The sequence below is a fragment of the Argentina silus genome (genome assembly GCF_951799395.1).
Source record: "Argentina silus genome assembly, chromosome: 16".
Taxonomy (NCBI): domain Eukaryota; kingdom Metazoa; phylum Chordata; class Actinopteri; order Argentiniformes; family Argentinidae; genus Argentina; species Argentina silus.
In genome coordinates, this window is record NC_139670.1 from 7,638,812 (window position 1) to 7,661,752 (window position 22,941).

Genomic DNA, 22,941 nt, shown 5'->3' on the forward strand with positions numbered 1-22,941 from the left:
TGCCACTTTCACAATACACCACATTTTATTGACACATAAAGGCATACAGTATATACATCTTTAATATTATTTACAAAATAGAGCTCATGGATGTGCTACACATGTATAAAAATATGCATTACATCTATATAAATATGTACAATGTGCAAAACGTATGGCATACAAACGATGATTATAGTCATGGCAGGGAGGATAGCCTGAAAGCCTGAACAGCTAAACGTCTTATTTGACTATTGAAGTGATACAACCAGGGGGGACCTCAGTTCAATTCTAACTCAGTAAATTTAGCATGTGAACTAAAATTCCATTCATGACTTCATGGTCCACTATTTAAGTTAAAAGGAAAGAGGAAATGACCACAACATTTAGAACAACAAGGAAAAGCCACATCTCGCAGAGTGAGTCACACAGAAACAATGTCAATGGGTGGGTCTGCCAATACCAACACCTCTGTCTGTGTGCCTGTAGCAGAGACACCTACGTTATCTGACGTGAAAAGCTTAAATTGAAGCTTCTGTATTTTGATATCTAGGACTCTGTATTTCTTTGTTCAAAAGGCTCTGTCACAGGATCAAGGCAGGGTCTGATATACAGTACTGTCAGAGTATCAGCCTCTTGACTTATTGCTTCACCTTCCCTGGCTAATCAATAACCAATATGGTTTGTGGTCAATGGAAGAGCAGCCTACTGTACACAGGTTGAACGTGATTCTGAATTAAACGGTTGTAGAACCCAACTGCCACATTTATAGTATACACATGTACATTTTGTACACAGGTATTTTGGGCTGAGCCAAGAGGTTTGTGTACATTTAAAACGGATGGTAGAAATACATTAAATCTTTCTCTTAGGTGGCCTGTATACAGATAAACCATTACAAACTCACACACACACACAAATTGTGATGAATAGAAAATAATGTGTCAATGATAGATATTCACCATGTGTCAACAACTGAAAAACAAATATTTTCCTTAATAGCCCTAAACCAGACACAGAAAGACAACCATGGTTAGGGAACATGGTCTTGGCAGTACTCTGGGTCTGATAAATGACTGTGCCAGCTCTCTCTACCCTTCTCCATGGGGTAAACAACCTCCTTGGAAAAGTAACAATGCCCAGAGACAGACTGCAAAGAAAATACAGTAACAAGCATTTGGTTCCTCATGATAACATATTACAGTATGTATGTGCCAGGGGAGGCTGGTGGAGGTAGATAGGTAGTGTTTGATACAATTTCTCATTCCATTCCATGTATTACAATGAGCCCGTCCTCCGATTTCTAACCTCCAACAGCCTCCCCTGGTATGTGCAGTATTTGGCATTACTCCCTCCCAACAGGTAGAAGTGTTTGACTTGCTTGACAGGCAGAGTGGGACACAGGAACCCATTCAATGAAAACCATTGACCAGGCAAGGTACGCTGGATACTGCAAGTTTGTCTTTTCTTTGCTATTGCACAGGATATTCCAATGAAAATCACTGAGTTGCTTTTTTTTTGCTTGATTAAATTACTCCTAGCACAGGAATAATCAGTTATTTTGGAACACCAGTGACAGACTTTGATTGAATACTGCCCTTTGCGCAAACAAGCCGACCAATGAAGAGGAGCTTCAGGTGAGAGCTTAGCGCCCTCTATTGCCGGTGAATGTGCTGCTTACACAAGCAGACTCCTGTGGTTATACAATGCACAGACATGATTGTTCAAAGACGGTTGAAACAATGACAAAGAAACAAAAGCCATTGTGTTCCAAAGTGCTGTACAGTAAGTCTGCATCAATTTCTACAATATTTAGAATAATATTTGGATTGAGATATTTAATAATAGGAACATAATAATAATGATAATAGTGACATGTTATAGCAGGTGAGACTACCCAAAGCAAAGTGTAAGGTAGTCCATATAATCAATAAACTAAACAGTAGCTAGCTAAACCAGAAGCTACCCGCTTACAAATATTCCACTCTACTGGATGTTGGTCACACCACTGAGGTGTCTGTGCGTTTTGACCACATAAACCAAATAGGACTCATTGAACAGACTTCAAAAGTTTGTCTGAAAGCCAAAAACCTGTTTTAAAGGTTAACATGTTCACTTGATTGAGTATTTTGACATATGGATGTCAAACTTCAAATTAAGATGACTCTCTAAAATGAGTTGTAACCAACTCAAAGACAGAGATGACAATGAAATATCAGAAAGATAGCCCAAGTTCAGACAAGGATACAAACATGCATTAAAGACACACAGACAGAAAATACACACAAGGACACAACATGCAGACACATACAGAAACAAAACACCTCACTCTCACACACACTCGTACTTGCACGACAAAAAGGGACATATGCCTACTTGCACACACACACACACACGCACATATTCACACAGACATGCACACACAGAGAGACACACAAGAGACAAAGTGCAGAGATTTGACTTCAGGACAGACAGAGATCAGATATATAACACCCCTTCTCTAAAGAGGTCATGCCATTAAACATGTTTTCTCTGTGGCATAAGCACATCCACACATCCACCTGTGTGTACCCGTGTGATGCTGTAGTTGCTCCCTCGCCACTGATACGTCAGTTGTCTTTTCATAAGATAAAGCTGCCAACAATGTAAAACCTTCACCTAAATTACATTCAGACGGACGCACTAGGACCAGAACGGCAGGTTCTCCACAGAGGAACTAGCTAGCGGCCATATCATCTCAACTGACTGTTCATCTTAGAAATAGTTTGTGATTCACATTTCCTTGCTTGAGGTGAAGGAGGCTCAGGGACCACCGACTCAGCCAAACCTACAGCAGGACCGTGGCCATCGAAACACCTCTGAATGTCCTACTTAAAATAACAGTCCTCACAGACATTTACAGAGTATTTACGTACGGTATATGACTACATTTTCTCTAAAACCTCTTCTTGTCAGACTGTATGATATGGTATCAAAAACTAAAATGAAAGTATTTATCAGTGATGTTCCCTTTACAGTTTAAAAAAAACAAGGCATGCACATGACAACTGTCACCAGAGTGATGGTCGGTCTGCATTTGAACCATGTCTTCAGTTGCATTTGAATCCAATCTGAATCAGTTCAGCAGCTAGAGTGGAAAGATCAGAGTGCTCTATAGGGAAGAGTGGTGCCAATGAAGGGGTTCATTACTATATTTTGGCCAATGTCAAATACAAGTACAATTACATTGTACCAACGGAGCATGTAGCCAGACAACCAACAGGTTTGTTAGTCCAATAAAAAAATTTATATTGGGTAAATCAGGAAGTTTATCCAGGAAGCTACATGGACCTATATTAACTGGCACCACTCTTCTAATATACCACTCTGGGATAGATAGCCCATCCCCATGACTGCATGACTTGTGCCACAGAGAGAGGGATGCTCTAAAGGGTTAATCTCTGGATGGGGTGGCATGGTTCATCATCACGAGCCGTGGCACTGGATGATGGAGTTTCCCCATAGATGACATCATTTGACAAGCAGAGAGATTCTCTTGGTCTGCTTCACTATAGTACTGAGGACAACTGAAATCAGAACCTCCTCTCCTCTCATTCTTCTAACTCAGCCCCTCTGCCCTTGTTTTTCTCAGTTCCTCTATTCCTTTCTCCCTCTCTTCCTCAGTCCATCCACCCCTCCACCCCTCAGTCCCAGTGCAGCTGCAGGTCATGCGTGTCCAGGAAGTCCGAGGGGATTCCCAGCGGCGTGAGCCCCCCCGTGGAACCCGGCGGCATGGTGAGGTCCAGCCACTCCATGTTGTCCAGGGCTGTGTCGGACAGGCCCATGTTGAGGGATGAGGGGGGGGAGGTGGAGTCGCAGAAGGACAGCTCAGAGGTGTCCATGGGGGAGTAGGGCTGCTCCAGGAGCTGGGACTGCAGCTCCTCAATGAGGCCCAGAGTGCGGGAGTCTGACCCTGGGGTCACTCCCACCCCTAGGGTGTCTTCCAGGAAGGCCTCCAGCTGGTTGTCGGAGGCCAGGGAGGCCAGGCTGGGGAGAGGGTCAGCGGTGGGAGTCAGGGTGGGTGGGGGTGCCACCTGGATCTGGGGAGGGGGTCTGGAGAGGGCAGTATTGACGGGTAGGGTGGTGATGTTGGCAGTGACCGGGAGAGTCTTGATGAGAGATGGAGAGTCTTGCTGTATGAAGGGAGTGATCTCTGGAGGACAGAAAGTTACATAACGTTTCATTTGCTGTATTGAATTGAAATACAGGCTTTCATATGTGAGGGTGGCTGCCTATACCAGAGGAGGCTGGTGGAGGTAGAAATCGAAGGACGGGCTTTTTGAACTTCATGGAATGAAATGAGGAATGGTATCAAACACACGTGCTTGATAGCATTCCTCATTCCTTTTTTATGCATTACAATGAGCCTGTCTGCCTCCGTTTTCCACCTCCACCAGCCTCTCCTGGCCTACTGTATACAAAGGCCGTATGTAATGGTGTTACTGGCTCCTACTTCAGCTTTCCCTTAACTAGGACTATGTGCTACGGCTTGTTTTCAGACCAGGGAAAAAGTACCACTGCTGCGGGCTCTCACCTCCACTCTGAATCAGAATATCAAACAGGTCGTCCATCTGCTGGCTGGTTGCCGTGGGAACCTGTGAACGAGCCAACAGGGTAATGAGCGGTAACTGCATGACCAACAGCATGGTGAGTAGTCTCCCAAGGTTTGGGGTTGAGCGCTTCAGAAATGAATGGGTTACTTTGTATGCTGCATACTAGCGAACTATTGCTAATATAATACGACAGTAACAGTGTTTTGTATGTGCCATTTATCGAAAGCGAATTACATTGCAATTCAGTATATATGGTCCCAACGGGAAGGTGTCTGTGATTACCTGTACAAGGTTGTTGGTGTGCAGGTTGCGGCTCTGTTTGACGGCCTCCTCGTAGCGGGGGGGCTCTCTGTTGTTGGGGGGCTGGCTGACCAGGGAGGACGGGTGCAGGACAAAGGTGTGCTGGGACGGAGACGGGGACTGGAAGAGAAGAAAACAACATCATCAACAACAACAACATCAACAACTTTCACAAACACAGACCAACACGCATTGTGGACTCCAATGCTATACACCAAATGTAATATAGGAGAGCTTGTTGACATAGCCTAAGCCTTTATACACCCTTTCAAACGCCCATTTGATAATCTTTTTCCATTCAAAAGACAAAAACCTCACCTTGTTGATGGGTCCATTGGAGAGAATGTGGTTGGGTGAAGTCCGGGGAGAGACCCTGTTCTCTGGGGAGCTACTTAGGAAACAATGGGGAGGCATCTCGGGCCTAATGTGGTTGTTCACCATCCCTGACCCAGTGCTATTGCACATTGTCACAGTCTGTTAGGAGAAATACAGAGGTGGTTAATATAAAATCCTCTCATCATTCTAACAGATCATACAGGTCAGTTTCCAGTTACTCTTATTGAGGTCTCCCTCACCTGTAATAAGTGGTTGTGATTGGCTAACTGCTGGGTTGAAGGCATCTCCATCTTTGTGGTCTGCAGCTGGGGAACAGAAGACCGGATCAGACCTGGGCCTTGGTTTGAACCCGAGGCCTGGAGGATGGGCTAGGGTGGAAGGGTGACATTAAAAAGAAAACATTAAAAAAAACAACCAAACCAAAATGTTTGCATACACCAAAATGTTTGCATACAGAGTTTCTCAGTACCTGCAGGCTGACGGTAGATGTGGGCAGCTGGATAGTGGTGGCCGTGCTGGGCAGGGAGACAGGCACAAGGATCTGTGTGCCAGGCTGGGTGGTGAGCAGGGTCTGGGGCACCCCCTGGTGGCTGATGAAGAACTGGGGGAGGCTGGGGGCCGGCTTGGGGGCAGAGACAGACATAGAGACAGCCTCCTCCAGCTTCACCACAGTAGGGAGAGAGTGAAGGTGAGTCTGGGGGCCCTGGGTGGAGGTGGCCATGGCTGAGCAGTTAGATCGGACCCTGCCTTCCATTTTGACTGAGTTGGGGGTGAGGGCAGTGGGTAAGGTGAGGTCTGTGATGGGTCCCACCTGGCACCTCTTCTCCACTTCCAGCTGCATCTTCAGCTCCTCCACCAGCCTCTGCTCCTGCTCCAGCTTCCTCATCAGATCCTCAATCTGTCTCTCCTTCTCGTGGAGCTTCCGGTCCTTCTCCTCCGGGACTGGGCCGAACCCCGTCCCCGCACCTACCCGCCCAGGGCTCACGCCCTGGGGGTAGCAGAGAAGCTCAGATATTCCTGCATCCTCTCTGGAGGGGTCCAATGGGATTGGAGACACTGGGGGTGTGGCGCTCATGCTCTCTAGTGCCCCCTGCTGGGCATGTAAGAGGAGTGTGGGGGAGGAGCTGACCTCCATGGGGAGGGTGGAGAGGGTGGTAGGGCCAGGGCTGGGGCCAGAGACAGGGGCTGGGGTGCTGGGAGTCTCCTGGTAGGGCTTCAGCTTCTCTATGAGGTCTATCTTGGTTCCTGACACAGGGAGACCACGCAGCTTCAGCTCCATCTTCAACTCTGCCACCTGGATTTTAGCAAATAATTTTAGAAAGTCAAAAACCCTTCTCTTTGTTTTACCTTGAACACCAAGACGCTATTCCAACTTAAATAAAGTAATTGAGTCTATCTAAATCCACCATAAATACAACAAGATGAGAGAGCCAATATTCAAATGGACTTGAGGCTTGAACACCAAGTCTTGTTGGGGATATGGTGTCAAACATGACCGTGATGATGGAGGTTGACTAGTGCCCCTCACCTTCATGTCTTCCAGGTTGGCAGGCAGCTGGCCAGGCTTGCGGTTGGACAGGCTGTTGTTAGGGCGCACTGGGGCAGGGTTGGGCAGAGACACCACTATGGAGGTTGGCAGACCGTTGGCACCGCTGTTCTGACCATCAGCCACAGGCCTGGAGAGAGGGAGAGAGTGGAGGGGAGGGGAGGGGAGAGGAGAGGAGAGGAGAGGAGAGGAGAGGAGAGGAGAGGAGAGGAGAGGAGAGGAGAGGAGAGGAGAGGAGAGGAAGGAAGGAAGGAAGAAAGGGAGGGAAGGAAGGAAGTATGGAGGAAGGGTAAGAGAGTGGAGGAGAAGGAGGTGGAGGAGTGGTAGGTGAAGGAGAATGGTGAACAGAGAGGTGAGGGAGAGAGAAAGGGAGAGTGGAGAGAAAGGGGGGGTGGGGGGGGGGGAATGTGTTACCAATCTGAAGGGAAGTCAACAGGCTCCTCTGCACAATGGAACAATGCACAAGTCTAACAATAACTGACACAGTTCAAATGGAGCTTGGATCAACTGTCACTAGAGGAAGTTATGGAAAACGCCGAAACAACATCCTGCAGGTTATTAATATCATTATACAGGATTTGTTATTGGAAACTCGCTAATGGCCCCATGGGTAATTGGAAACAACAATATTTGGTTTGCTTTTTAGGTACATTCCAACTCACAAAATGTTCTCTTGTAACCTTTTAAACACCAGGTAGACAAATAATGATCTTTAGTTAAAAAGGGTTGTTAACACATTAAAAGCATTTCAAGCGATTATATTAACCTGTTTGTCAGAAAAAAGGATGTGTTCTATCATGATACTTTTTTTTTTTCTTTCCAGTCTCAATGAACAGATTGTAGTTGCTCCACCAGTGCTGATTATTGTGAAAATCATACTACACTAATCATCATATATAATCATACTTGAGGGGTGCAGGTAGTATGGTCTGGTAGTTGTAGTGTTGCTGCTGTTGGCTCAGTATCTGCAGCTGGAGGAAGAGCTGCTGCTGTTGCAGTAGTTTGGCGTAGGAGTCGTCCATGGGGGCTTCACTGGGCTCCTGTTTCTGGTCCGGGGGCACGTACTGGTGGTACTTGAGCTTCTTCACTCTGGGCTTGGGCTCCTTGCCCTTCTTACTGCGGCTCTTCTCCGATGGCTGCTTAGGCTGGCTCTGCTGTGAGAGGAATGACGTCAATGTAAACACAAGCAGGTCAGATTTGACTGTAGGTGGAGAGATTCATAGTGTTTCTATGCATGTACAATATGATGCTTACTTTCACTAAGGTTGGCCCTGGTTTGGAAGGAGCGACAGTGGTGATTGGCTGAGGGGCGGCAGCAAGGCGACTGATTGGCTGCTCGTTGGTGGAGAGAGCTTTGAGGAAGTCTGCTGTTGCTTGGGTGACAACAGGGAAGGGCTATGGTAGCAAGGTAGAGAGAGAAAGAGAGAGAGAGAGAGAGAATGAAAGAAACAGGAGAACAGTTGTTAAATGTTTAATGTGAATAAATAAACTTAGAAAAGGAAAAAAAAAACTCGAACCCACTGGCTTTCTTGCTACTTCACATTTATGTGGAAAGACACCAATGTTTCAGGTGTTTTTTTTTTTTCATTTTTGTTAGGGTTAGGGTTACCCTAACCCTTTTCCTTTTCTACATTTATTTATTCACTCCACAAAACCTGGAGCAAGCTAAGGTGTTAAAACATTTGTTTAATGTAAAACATATACAAGTTTTCTCCTGGTTTGCATTAATGCATCTTAATTAATATATACATTTTGGTTAAGTATTATCATCAATAATTATTTGTATTCACTGGAGAGATTCTCAACCTGTCTGTGTAAGTACCAAAGGCTAGTCATAGAAGGCCAGTCATACTCTGTACCTGTAGAATGATGTTAGCTAGTGGAGAGGGGGCCTCAGGGGCCCGGGGCTCCCCAGGGGAGGGTGCTGATATCTGGGACTCCTGGCTGGCTGGCTGCTCTGGCGACAGGGCGTCTCCGCTGTCCTCATCAAACCTGTACACGTCCTGTATTTTGGGGTAGTTCACCTCACCCACTAAGGGACCAACACAGGAAACAGTGGAAAGAGTCAGCATATTAATCAACGGTCATGGTTGGGGGAAAGATTAAAAAAGGGATACAACTCAGGACAGGGTGATGTCTCTCAACCTCTCTCTCTCCCTCCTTCAGTTCCTCTAACTATCCCTGTGACAATTGATGAGATGTATGTGCTGACTGGCCACAGGATTGTGTCTTTTAGTTTCTACTCTCCTTCTCTCTTATCCTCTTTCACTGTATATGTACCCCTCTCTTTCTCCATCTCTCCCTCTTCTTCTTTCATTCTGTAAATCTCTCTCTCTCTTTCTCTGTATCTCAGTCATAGGTCCTGGTCTCCCAGGTCTTACCAATAATGGCCTCCTTCACGCTGGGTTCCACAGGCAGGATGTTCTTCTCCACCAGCTCCATGGGACCAGGCCGCTGGGCCAGCTTCTCGTTCAGATCATCAGCCAGCCTGGCCCTCTTCAGCTTCATCTGAGTGGCCTGCAGAGAGGGCTCCGCTCCCGTCTCTGGAACACGAACACACGAACGCACAAGAACACACACATGCATGCACGCACGCGCACACACACACACACACACACACACACACACACACACACAAATCAATCTTAATCAACTATAATGATACATTGGCTGATGGAGCCCCATAAGCATTGTGATATATTACTGTACACTATTTAGATGGTGCCAGAGTGTTTGCAACATAAGCACTGTGGGTCTTTGTAAACCAATCTAATTCCTGGTGCGTTACCTTTGAGGATGTGCATTCTGACCAGCTCAGACCGCTCTGGACGGCTACGGATCTTGTGCTTGAGGAAATTCTCTGTCTGGGTTCGGGAGGAAAGAGAAGTGAGATGTATGTGCCAGATACATGGATTAAGAAGAATTCAATTATTCACGCCTGGTCTGTGTGTGTGCATGCATGTGTGTGTCTGTCTTACCCTAGCTCTCTCCAAACTGCGGATCTGCTCATGGAACACCGCTGGGCTCTTCAAAGCTGCAGAGGAAACGATTGCACACACACACACACACGGACACATTTCATAAACACAAACAAACAACTCTCGTTTCATCTATGCCTCTCCATCTGAGCAGCTACTCAGGCAACACATCAGATGAACATACAGTATGGAGATACAGCAGAGACCAGCTGCCAGGGAGATTATGTTCATGTGAGCTATGAGTGCAGACAGGAGCCAGGTTCCCCTCTCAGCCCAACCTACAGTATTGACTACACTGAAGTGGTCTGATAACACCAGGGGAGAACCCTGCTGTACCACTGGACATGGAAAGTGCCAGAGTGGCAGTGTAGCAGAGTGGCAGTATTGATGTTGTACAGTATCTACTTCAACTCACCTTAAACCTGAAACCTGAAACATCTTAACCTATGTATCTACTTCAACTCACCTTAAACCTGAAACCTCTTAACCTATACATCTACTTCAACTCACCTTAAACCTGAAACATCTTAACCTATGTATTGTGGAAGTAGAAGAAAGAACATAATCACTTCTTATTATTTGTGTCCAATTACTTATATGTTCCTTCCTTGGTTAACGCTGCTAGTATCCTTGATCTATAATGTACAACCTCACTGTGTCTCAACCGTTGAGTTGTGAAGAATTAGGCCCATTATCTGACCAGCACGCATTCTCTTTCACAGAAAACTGTCCCTTGAGATTATTTAGGCAGGGATTTACTTGGTAAGTTAAACTGCACTATCAAAATGTAGAGAATGGTGGTTTTTTTTGGACATGCCTACTGAATTAGAACATAGTGTTAACAGATTAGAACTGCCACATTATGCTTCTATTGGATGGTAATGATGCAACAATCACAGAACCTTTGTCGGCAACCATCCCAGATAACAAAGAAACAGTTTTCGAATGTCATGATTATGCAAGTGCTAGAATGAGTAGCCATCAGATTCAGCATAAAGGTCCTATAGCCCGAGCCATGAATGTTTTTCCTGCCCAGCTTAGGCCTAAAGACATGGTGGTGAGAATCCATAATGAGTCAGGAGAAATGACAATGTTTAATTCTTGCTATATGCCTAACCCTAACCCTAAGTACAGTGAAAGAACGTTCTATGTTTCTCCTCCTGCAGTTCATGTTGCCCCTGTAGTAGCAACATTGTGTTGGAATAAACCGATGGGTAAGAGTTTATGTGATGTGACCATATCCTGTAATGCTACTTCTGCAGGTGCCACTACTTGTAATGCTACAAAATGTGTTGACAGTTGCTCACTCCCACTGCCTATGGGTAAAACATGGCGTGAACACTTGGAACGACATCTACTTTGTCTGTGGGAGAAAAACCTATCCTCGGCTGCCACGAGATTGGACAGGATCATGTTCCACTGCTCATGTTGTGCCTCACGCTCGTACACTGCTTAAACCTCCTTCCTCCAATCCAGTTCGATCTAAGAGAGCAATCTCAGAGACTGAACATTTCTTTGCAATCGCTTCCCCCCTGGTATGGTACTGAGAAATTGGCATGGCAGTCGGTTAACATGGCAGTGTCACGACAACAACAACTAGCTAATGATACAGCAGAAGGCCTACAGGGCTTGACTGCTGAGATGGTAACAATTCAGACCGTTACATTACAGAACCGCACAGCCCTCGATTACACTTTGGCTGCACAAGGAGGTAACTGTGCTGTAATCAGTGCTGAATGTTGTACTTACATTCCTGATGAAAATGAGAAGATCTCTAATTTGCTTGACAAGATTAAGAGCGAAGCCGCTAAGTACAATAATTATAATCCTGATCTGGGAATTTCTGCTTGGTTGAAGAACACTTCATCCTCCCTGTACTGTTTCTCTACTGTAAATAAATACAATTAAAATGGTGACTAATAGATAGACGACTCACTTACTTAGACAACTGTATTTGTTGTAAGTCTCTTTGGATAAAGGCGTCTGCTAAATGTAAAAAATGTAAATGTAAATGCCTCTACACCTCCCTGGGTTAATGGGATTAAGTTCCAGAATCCAACAGCGATTCTGTATATGGAAAGGACAAAAGAGGTGAATCTGGAAGGAGATGAAAGAATATAAATCACTTCTTATTATTTGTGTCCATATCACTTATATGTTCCTTCCTTGATGAATGCTGGTGGTATCATTGATCTATAATGCAGTACCTCGCCGTGTCATTAACTGTATCATTAATAAAGACGTTTTTACTTGATCACACTATCGAACCTGTGTGAAGACTGACGTATATTCTTCCACAATATCTACTTCTACTCACCTTAAACCTTAAGCATCTTAACCTATGTACAGTATCTAGACAGCTAGATAGCTAGATACATGGGTTAGGACGTTTAAGGTGAGTTGAAGCAAACCGGTACATCAAAGATTGTTGTGTAGGTTATGTAGACATCTATCTATCTATCTATCTATCTATCTATCTATCTATCTATCTATCTATCTATCTAGGTTAAGATGTTTGAGGTGAGTAGAAGTAGATAAATAGGTTGAGTGTAGGTAGATAGATATCTACATAACCTCAATCTCGATATATAGGTTAGGATGTTTAAAGTGAGTTGAAGCATACCTGTACATCAAAGATTTTTGTTGTGTAGTTATGTAGATAACTACAGGTTTATATTTACCAATTCTATATGTTGGTTTAGAGGAAATCATGCGTGTAGTAGAAAAACTAAATTATAAAGAAATTAGTGCAGGTGCAAAAATAAGTGAACCACCAAAAGAACCTTATCCCAACAGTCAAGCATGGTGGTGGGAATGTCAAGACATGGGGCTGCTTTTCCTCCTCTGGTCCTGGACGACTCCATATCATTAAGGGAACCATGAATTCTGAGGTATACCAGGAGATTCTTGAACAGAACATCAAGCCATCAGTCAAAGAGCTAAAGCTAGGCTGAAAATGGGTCTTTCAACAAGACAATGACCCAAAGCATTCAAGCAAAGCATTCTACCAAAGAATGGCTCAGAAGACAGAAAATTTGTGTTTTGGATTGGCCAAGTCAAAGTTCTGACCGAAATCCAATCGAGATGCTGTGGCAGGACCTGAAGCAGTTCATGCCAGACACCCATCAAACCTCACTCAGTTGGCTGAGTTCTGTAAGGAGGAGTGGGCAAAAATCCCTCAAAACAGATGTCAGAGACTGATTAGTGGCTATATGAGACGTTTACTTCAAGTTATCGCTGCTAATGGAGGTGCCACAAGCTATTGACTGAAGAGGTTCACATATTTTTGCACACATGACATCTGAGTTTTTGAATAAAAATATATAATTGTTTTTGTTTGTGTCCTTTATTTGTAATGTCTTTATTACGAACTGAGGTTTAGACAAAGACTTTAGAAGTTCATTTTAAGATTTTATACAAAAATAATGACCATCCCTGTAGGGTTAACTTTCAAGCAGCACTGTATCTACTTCAACTCATCTTAAACCTTAAACATCTTACTTCTACTGCAGTGTGGCAGCATGGCAGTGCCCATACTCACATGGCATGATGCCCTGGTCCACCAGCTGCTCACGGGTGCGTCTCTGCTGTAGCCTCAGCTGCAGGACTGTTGGAGGGAGAGAGAGGAAAAGACAGGTTAGTGGATGAGGTGGGCAGCTGGAAGTAGAGGAGGGGAGGAAGAGGAAGAGGATAAGTTACAGTCATTTCAGACAGATACTGCTTGTGTTTTCGTCATGAACTATTGCATCTGAGATTTCACAGCAGGATGTGATTTTTACTGATCCTACTCACACAAACTGTCTCCGACCACCTTGGCCACAAACATGACTCACTTCCTTTCCAGCTGACAACATCACGCAACATAGTGGGATTTCCTCCTGTTTCCCAGTCAATTAATTAAGAATTGATGGATTGTTCCACTCTTGACTTACTGAAATAAAATGCCTTCGAAAATTGTAAAGGACAAAATCAGGGGGAATTGTAATTTTATCAGAATTGTTTCTAGTCTAATTGTAAATAGTTATCAATAGGTAATTGATTAGGCATACATACGTATTATTACATATTAGCTCTGCATTTTCCTTCCAGTTACAAAATCGACAGCAATAATGTTGCATGTTGTGATCAGAGAAACCAAATGACTAACCCAGACAAAAACAACAGTCAGACAGAAAACAAGCTCTTGCACACATAGTTTATCCCCTCCATTATCATTATGAAATCTCTAAGTCTTAGTAAAACAGTCTCCTAACATGACCCTGACTCAACAAACTCTCACACACACTCCCAACTTCAATCATCAAAGAAACATCATATCTGTACACATTCATTCAGTAGGTCTATACTGTGGGGTAGGGAATCAAATACACAACTATGCTATTGTCTCGTATGCACCATGATCCAATCAACTGAACCATTAAAACCACAAACATGCATTAGCTAAGAAAACAGACCGTATCCAAAGTCCTACCGATGGTGTCCATGATGTCACCCTGCAAGGTGAGAGAGAGAGAATCACCTGATCTGAATCTGTCTCTGCAGACAGGGAGGGTCTCCACATCCAGACAAGCCATAGCCAGGTATGACAGGACCGCCTGGGCTCTGCAGGGTCTACCGCCTGGGCTCTGTTAGGTCTACAGGCTGCTGACTGACTACTGTCATGTGTCAGTCAGTTCACACAGACAGGAACTCGACAGCAGAACCAGGAGACTCTGAGTGGGACGTGCCTGACTGTTCTCTCAAAGAACAACTCTACTTCCCCTCTCGGCTTCTCTTTACTCTTTCTCTCTCTCCCTTCGTTTCTCTCATGTAGCAAAACCACCCCCTCCCTCTCTCACACTCTCTCTGACTCTCTCTGTTTTGACTCAGTCAGTGAATTGTGTGCCTGTCCTCCGTCGTAAGCAAACCTCCAGTCAGTGAGCAAGAGGCGGGAGTCTGCATCAGCTTATGTTAACCCTTGCAGTATAGGTGCAGGAGAAACACATAAAGAAACACAGTCTGAACGACAGACATGGGCGTGTGCTTGACTGAATCACATTCCAGCAGGTGACTAAACTGACCCCTGAGGGATTTCTGGTCGAACTGGGTCAGAACCACACTGAACTGTAAACAAAGGCTTACGCAGGGCTGAGATGACACAAAGGAGATTGAACTCAGTCAGGGTGGGAGATTCTGAAGAGGATTCAAAGAATTTTGACAAATTTACCACTCCCCTGAGTACTGTGGTTCCTAATTGCTCAACTTCTTCACTGGAAGGGACTTGTGGGAGGGATGAATTGGAAGTCGGGCTATGTTGATATTTGGTGGTTGGTGTCATGCTCCTCTGAATAAATACAATATAGAGCTTAGGACAAAGCCCTTTGACCCTTCAAGAAACCACAAACACATCAGTAAATAACCAAGATATAAGTATACATGTAGATCCCTGCCAGAAAGTGAAGCCTCATCCTTCATCCCAGACATCTCACTGCCTCACGTCTACTATTTGAACTTACTACCACCCCCCCCCATTATCCCCCAAACTCTCACCCTCTCACACACCAGCCCCAGCCCCAGCCCAAGCCCCAGCCCCAGCCCCAGCCCCAGCCCCAGACACTAGACTTAGGAGAGCTCCAACTCTCACCCTCTCACACACCAGCCCCAGCCTTTAGATCTGGGAGAGCTCCAAGACAAGTAACACTGGTATGATGAGAGCCTGATAAAGCCTGCAATGTTCAGACACCAATATGAGGTGTGCTTACTGAAGAAGTCTGTGGTTGGCTACAGGTTAGGGGTCAGGCAGTGGAAAAAGAAGGGGAGTTTGTGTGTATGTGTTGGGGGATCTTTCTATCTCCGGAGAAAATTACACAACCACTCTTTTTTAAAACATGCCCTGCTTTTAAGACTATCAATATCTGTCTATAAAAGGTGGAAGAAAACAAAACCATTGATCATTTTATACAAAAGCAGGAGTTCCTGTGTACGTGATCAATGTCATGGTCCTGAGTAATATCACTTAAGCCATCTAAGCTCTGATTACAAATTGGCAAAGAGAAGGCCATTTCTAAAGCTCTCCTCAACCCAGCAATCATGTGTTCATTCATCAGTGTCATAGCCAGACAAATAGAGCTGCCAACACAACAACTGCTATTTGACTAATGGTTAGCGTGCATGCTACAGAGCTGGTTTCTATAATGACAGCTCCTTCTCAGGTTAGTGAAGCCAACTGGGAAACATCAGAGATGGTTACGACCAGGGGAATCGATCTGTAAGGCTTAACTCAACATTATTGCTGTGTGTGTGTGTGTGTGTGTGTGTGTGTGTGTGTGTGTGTGTGTGTGTGTGTGTGTGTGTGTGTGTTCTAACCAATGTCACTCACCGTTCTTGCGTTCGTTGAGTGGGGGCAGGTTCAGGGTGGGCTGCAGTGACAGCTCCTCCAGCTCGTGGGTGACTGCCTCACTCTGGGGACTAGGCACCAGCAGCCCCAGCATCCCACAATCACCACCCTCTGCTCCCAGCAGCCCCTGGGGCTCCATCTCGCCTCAGGGGGGGAATCAGGGGTCTCCCTGGTAACCTTCAGGGGCGGGGTTACCGTCCCGCAACGTTGTCAGGGTGATCTCTGCATGGGGAAAGAGATGACAATCATATTAAAATGTGTCTGAAACTAAAACGTTCTTTAAATGCTAAGGAAACAGTCATTCAACAATGCCAAACCACGCCCTGGGATAAGAGGGTGCTTAACCCTAGATCAAATAACTCTAGATAATGCCCATGTTGGTATGACTGTTCACCCGACTGGCGGTGGTCAGGCTTTGCCATCTGGAAGTGCTGTTATTCATTGAGAGGGTGGATTGATTTTTTAACCCACAGTCATAAGAAACATTCTCAGTAACAAGATGAATACGTCTAGTGTTCAGAAATGCCTTATAAGCTCAATATTACGTCATTATGGTGGTTTAACAGTGGGAACGGAAACTTTTTGGGGCGCAAACAAACAGTTTGGTAGCCATGGCGACCTAATAGCCTCATAACCGGTATATGCTAGATTGCTCCGCGTGCAGCCATCAATTCTATTCATCCGTTCAAACCACATCCATCCAGGCCTGAGTGGCACAGTCCTGACACGTTGGTATTGGCACGCTACCTTGTGGCGTCCTTATTTCCCCTGCACTCAAAAACAGAACCAAGGACACGAGATTATAGGCTACACTCGATCAGGGGAGGCTGGTGGAGGTAGACATGGACAAGGAATGGAATTAAGAATGGTTGACGCGTGGAGTGGAATGAGGAACTGGAATGGATCCTCATTCCATTCCATGCATTACCATGTGCCTCCCCTGCACTAGATACGATATGTAGATAGATGTACATGCCATGGGCACACAGTCACACCGGTTCCCAAACGTCTGTTGTTACCGGAACCTGAAACCTGATGTTCCACACGGGAAGCAACAGCTCTTTATTCTTGAGCCATCTTTTGATCGGCTCAAAGTGAAGCCAAACATTTCAACAACCAATTTAAATAAATAAATAATCAATAAACTGTTCATCTATTGCATAACGACATGAACTGGCATGGTACAGTAACCCTGAACAAAAAACACTCGACAACTGCAGTTGCTAAGAGACCCAACAGTCCCCCCCCCACACACACACACACACACACACACACACACACACACACACACACACACACACAGTTGAGTGAACACAGGACACAACCACTGTTCCACCATGTTGGCTTGGCATACCAAGAGACACAGCTCTCTTACATCAACAATCTCTAAAAGAAGCCTGGAATATTTTCACAGATTAAACTAGTTACTGACACTGTGCACTGTGTGGCCTTGAGTGTTATCATTTTACCAATTACAGTAATCTCTCAATCTACATCTTTTCCATTGACATAAATGTCTGTCAATCTATCAAGGATCATCAGTTCCAGCCAGAGCAAACCCACATGTAGGCCTAGGTTACACAGTCATATTTCAAGAGTCAGAGCAACATTATACTCTCTCAGTAAGCACTCTCCTGCCACAGTCTGAAACCATAAAATCTAACCCCAAAACAGGAGCCAGTGAAAACATGCTTCAAATCTAATTAAATGTGACTGCTCTATCTTGAGGGCCATGGTTACTTCAGGCTTACCATCACCCTGGGCTCTCTGTAACTGAACTCAGGTTAAACCAACACAGTCCTTCTGGTGATCAGACCTCTGGGTTTCCACAGAATTTAACATTACCTTACAGTGAGGGGGAGTCGATCTACGACACATTCCAAAGTTAACCTTCACCTACTACATTGTGTTACAGTAAGTGGACATGTGTACACACTTTCTTTTATTTTTTGTATGTACACACACACACACTGATCAATAAGTTGCTCTGATTATCTTTTACTGTTGCGTTTCTGAGAGAGAACATTTAAAAGCTGGGTGTTGAGTCTTAGATTCAGCCTTAATATCCCTGGAGACAAACAACATAGGTTTATGTTACGGTTTCATGTTAATGGGATATGGTAATATTCTACTCGGGGCTGTTTATTTGAGCTACAGTACATTCAGAAAGTATTCAGACCCCTTCACTTTTACCGCATTATGTTATGTTACAGCCTTATTCTAAAAACATTTAGTTTCAGTTACATTTCAGTTTTTTATATTCAATAAATTTGCAACAATTTCTAAAAACCTGTTTTCGCTGTCATTATGGGGTATTGTGTGTAGATTGATGAGGGGAAAAAAAAATGTAATCCATTTTAGAATTAGGCTGTAACAACAAAATGTGGAAAAAGTGAAGGGGTCTGAATACTTTCCGAATGCACTGTACCTGCTACTGCTGCTCAGACAACTGGCTGGCATACAGTAGTAGTGAATTATTTAGTGATAAAGAATGGGTCTTCATAGTCTGTTTTTATACAATTCTCTCTAGGCTAATAACATAGTTTACCTCCGCTGGATGAAGAGATGAAGAAGAAGAGAGAAGCCTGAGGAGAAGGAGAAGAGAGAAGCCTGGGTCCTGCTGCTGTACAGCACTCTAAGCCATGGAGATGAACCTGTGAAGACAGAGAGGGAACATTCGCAGTTTCATTCAACAAAACCCAATACTGAATCAGAATTAGCAAGGATCTTGTGAACATATACTGTCAGGATATGTCAAACAGCTAGAGCAGAGCGCACACTTTTGCATGGTGGCTGTGACGGTCACTATCTTGCCAAAAGTAGGACTAAATCTCTAACCCTAAACAACAGAGGTGTTGTTGAGGCTCAGGATAAGGGTGCTGCATGATAATATAATTTTTACTGTGCCCAAGCAGTTACTATGGAAACAGGCCACAGTCTCTGTGGTGATAACACAGATGTTCCGGGGGAGAGACAATGGCGGGACGAGCTCTCATAGACACGAGGGGCTCTTCACTGAAGGGCGTGCTAGGATAGCGTCTAACACTTCCAACTGACAAGCAGGCCAGACCAGCAGACCAAGGGCAGTAGTTGCCTCAGGTTGGCAAGTAAGCTACACAGCTTTAGGACATCAATCTAACAAGAGCTGCAGGGCATCATTCATTCTCCCATTTGCTAAATGAAACCTGGCTGGCATGTCTCTGGGACATTAGCACAGGTTAAAATCAGCCAAACACTCAAACAACGGATCAAAATAAAAGGTGAAAGCCCTGCAAAACAGCCGTGCAGCCTGTTCATGGGGCTAATACCAGCAGAATAAAGCACTATCCCAAAAAAAGAAAAAAAAAGAAGACGATATCGCACACTTAAATTACCACAACCGACCTTAGATACAAATCTTGATTTTTTTTTTTTATATCATAGTGAAACAAACTGATCAAACCTAACTGGTCAAACCAGAGTACTGGGGCTCATAAGGACCTTGATTATAGTCAGGTGTGTTAGTGCTGGGCTGGAAGGTGGAAGCCGTGGATGTAGAAATCGGAGGACTGGCTCATTGTAATGCATGGAGTGGAATGAGGAATGGTATCATTCCACTCCATCCATTACAATGGGCCCGTCGTCTGATTTCTACCTCTACCAGCCTCCCCACGTGTGAATACAAGCCTGCACACCCTGTAGCCCTCTCCAGGATCAAGCCTGGTAACCAGACCACTAGTAAAGACCTGCTGGAGTCCCTAGTCCCACCAATCACAAGAGGTCACCAAGTTTGTTTACAGTCACACCATATGTCCCAGCGGGAGGAAAGTACAGTACCTGCTACCCGTGGAGAGAGAAACAACCGTCATGCATGACTAGGCTCTCTCCGGTAAATACCAACTCTGTCGCACACAACCAAAGAGGCACAGATGGCCGAGCCTGCGTGTTGCTCTGCTCTGCTCTGCTCGGTTCCACTCTGCCACAGGCGCTACCAACAAGTACCATGTGTTCTTCAAAGGGAAACTTACACAACGTAAGACTAGCTAGCTAGGCCTCATGGTAGATGGTTCAGGAGATAGCCCATACATGGGTTTGGTGTTTACATTCAGCCTTGATTAAGTATATTACTGTTCTCAACACGTAAGGTCCTTGGGTGCAAAGTCTGAAGTCTTATGTGGCCACTCTCCTTATCCCTCTCTATTGATCTGCACACATCTCAAATAAAAGGGATAGGATCCTTAATAAGTGTCTGCTGTATGATTTCTATCTGTCGAGTGCTTTAAGATCTGATGAAAGATGAGGAGAAGGATAGGATAGGAGACAGTTTAAGACAGTTTAAATGCTATGTTGAGTCCAATGGTTCAGAGTTCAATTCCATTGTTTTATGAGGGTTAGGGTGATGAGGGTGTGCAAGACTGATTAGGACTCTTCTACTCTGAGCCATATATGGTTCCACTCAGAGATCTAGCCACTATCTTTGCTTCCACATAGTAACAAGTCAGATTGAAAATACAGAAAAGACCTAGGTCTTTGTCAAGCACATAGAGAGGCAAGATGGGGACTAGAAACCAAACAACATTTTTTTAAAGCCTGACATAGCAAAGTCATATTTCTCTAACGCATCAAAGAGACCAGGTGAGGGGCCTGTAGACATCACATGAGCAGAAACAAACATACAACGATAGTTTCACCCGCCCGGTCTGGGTGCCCCTTCCTAATCATTACTACAGAGGAGAGGTCATAGGTCAGCTGAGGGCATCAACAATAGCCCATGGAGCTCCACAAGAATGACAAGATGGAGCTACACAGACTTCTCTCCTCCTCCTCTCTGTTATGGGGTCCAAAACATCTCCAGGCCACAGCAGCAATAACATAGGCTTCAGATTCCCTAGAGAGGGACAACTATTCACAGGATCTTCTAAGTAAACACCCTAGGCTTCTCTGTTCAGTGAGGGTGGTCTGGTCTCTCTCAGCAGACAAAAACACACTTCATCACCTGATAGCATGTCATAATACTAAAGGGGGATCAGTGTGTGTGTGTGTGTGTGTGTGTGTGTGTGTGTGTGTAAAGTGCAGCTTCATAGTCCTTGTATCTAAGTAAGGAGTGAAGAAAAGGAAGCCAGAAAGTCACAAAATCAACAAACAGTCATTGTTCCCATCAATTTGAGTCAGCGTCTCTGGAACTGAAATAGACCACGGCTGATCCAACAATAATCAGAGCTTTTTCCGGTGATAAGGCAAGTTCTGGATGATGTCACTGACAAAATGCCTGTCTGCTGTGCTCCATTCTCTCACCCAGCAAGTCTCTGCTTCCTGCCTGGTTTCTGCTTGAAAGCCCCTTTCAATATCAATACAAAAACAAAGCACATCGCTACCACTTGAAGCAACTTTGTTTCAAAGGGAGACAGGACAGAGGAACAACTAATCTTTGACCTACACCTCTACAGACAGAGAAAACGTGAGGCAGTACTCCGTATGTAACCTTGTCCCCAGGCTTTTGAGTCCAGGTGGAAGTGTCTGGGAACGAGACTACTCTGTACGTGACGGTCTATAAATACAAAAGACTTTTGTTCCCAGATCACTGAGCATCAAGGCTTGGCCTTAATGGGGTGGTGACGAACGTGGAGGTTCAGAAGATTGATGCACAACCGGTTTTGCCAACAAAAATCAAAATCTGGCAAAGTTCTGGCAATCCACTGCACTTTATCTACAACAATCATTATTTTGTGAAACCCAAATACTGTACAGATGACAAATGGCCATTCAAACCCTTTGATCAATGGGAGTGAGGAGGGAATGGACCTTTAGTATCTGGCAACATTTTGCCAGCAGTTTGGTTGAACAAGGCCTAATCATCACAATAAAGTATGCCAAACAGTGGAGGCTGGACGAGGTAGAAATTGGAGGACGGGCTCATTGTAATGTATGGAATGGAAGCTCATGTTTAACACACAGGTATGTGTGTGTGACCCATTTGATCTGTCACAGTACCACTCTCAACTTCACTTTGATGTTGGCCTCTCAATCTCCTCTTTGGGCTGTCTCACTGATTGTATCCTAATTTGCTCCATCAATGGTTAGGACGTTTGAACTAGATCAATTACAGTGATTTCAACGAACCACAGACAATGGAGCTGTCAATCAAATGAAATACAGCAAAATAATGAAGTAGATATAGAATAGGTTAACAGGTGGTGGGGGGGGGGAAGCATACCCATCATCTCTTTATTGAGGGGTACAGAGGCTGAATGTTGTTTTAGCTACAACTCAGGCTACAGGATTTACAACCATCAACGTATCAAATACTGTCTAAACTGCTGACAGGTATCACCACAGACACAATCAAAATATTAAAGGAATGTTTGTCATTGCATTGCTGTTGCTAAATGCTTTCTCTGGGCGCTACCTGTCACTAACCCAGCTTAAGTTAGCTAGCTGCATGATGAGTGACAGCGTCAAAAGCTGCCAGCAAAGGCAACAACATTGTCACCTTGTCATCTCTCCATGATTTAGAGCAACACGGAGTTTATGGCTAGCAGTACAACCTGTCCCCTTATGCACATGACTGCATCAATAACAACCTCTGCACAGACCTGGCTAGACATTCTAGAACTGCTAGCATGCTAAAAACAAGACAGCACCGCTAAGATCTTACCCAATTCCTTAGCCTTGACGTATGGAGACGTGTGCCCTTCGCCTCCGAAACACAGCAATCGTTGTCGCGGAGAATGTTTTCTCAATTTTCTGGAGATCGAAGTTTTATTCTGGAATAAAATGGCTCCTGCTGATCTGTTCGGGATGAAATTGAGTGACGTAATCATGTTCGTCTGGCGGAAGTTTTCCTTTGCCTCACTT

At 44.7% G+C, this 22,941-nt stretch overlaps 1 protein-coding gene across 1 annotated transcript; it reads right to left on the reverse strand.

Moving 5' to 3' along the window:
• Nucleotides 1-3: 3 nt before the first annotated feature.
• mrtfba (myocardin related transcription factor Ba) lies at nt 4-22,861 on the reverse strand. Its single transcript, XM_083687532.1, has 17 exons — nt 22,742-22,861; nt 18,656-18,761; nt 16,090-16,329; nt 13,273-13,338; nt 9,732-9,787; nt 9,542-9,617; nt 9,135-9,296; nt 8,613-8,785; nt 8,008-8,148; nt 7,660-7,907; nt 6,736-6,883; nt 5,677-6,501; nt 5,447-5,575; nt 5,190-5,345; nt 4,854-4,991; nt 4,553-4,613; nt 4-4,171 (listed from the first exon to the last, which is right to left on the reverse strand). Exons 3-17 carry the CDS (start codon nt 16,244-16,246, stop codon nt 3,663-3,665), a joined length of 3,045 nt encoding a protein of 1,014 aa, XP_083543658.1. The 5' UTR covers nt 16,247-16,329; nt 18,656-18,761; nt 22,742-22,861; the 3' UTR covers nt 4-3,662.
• Between the last annotated feature and the right edge of the window lie 80 nt (nt 22,862-22,941).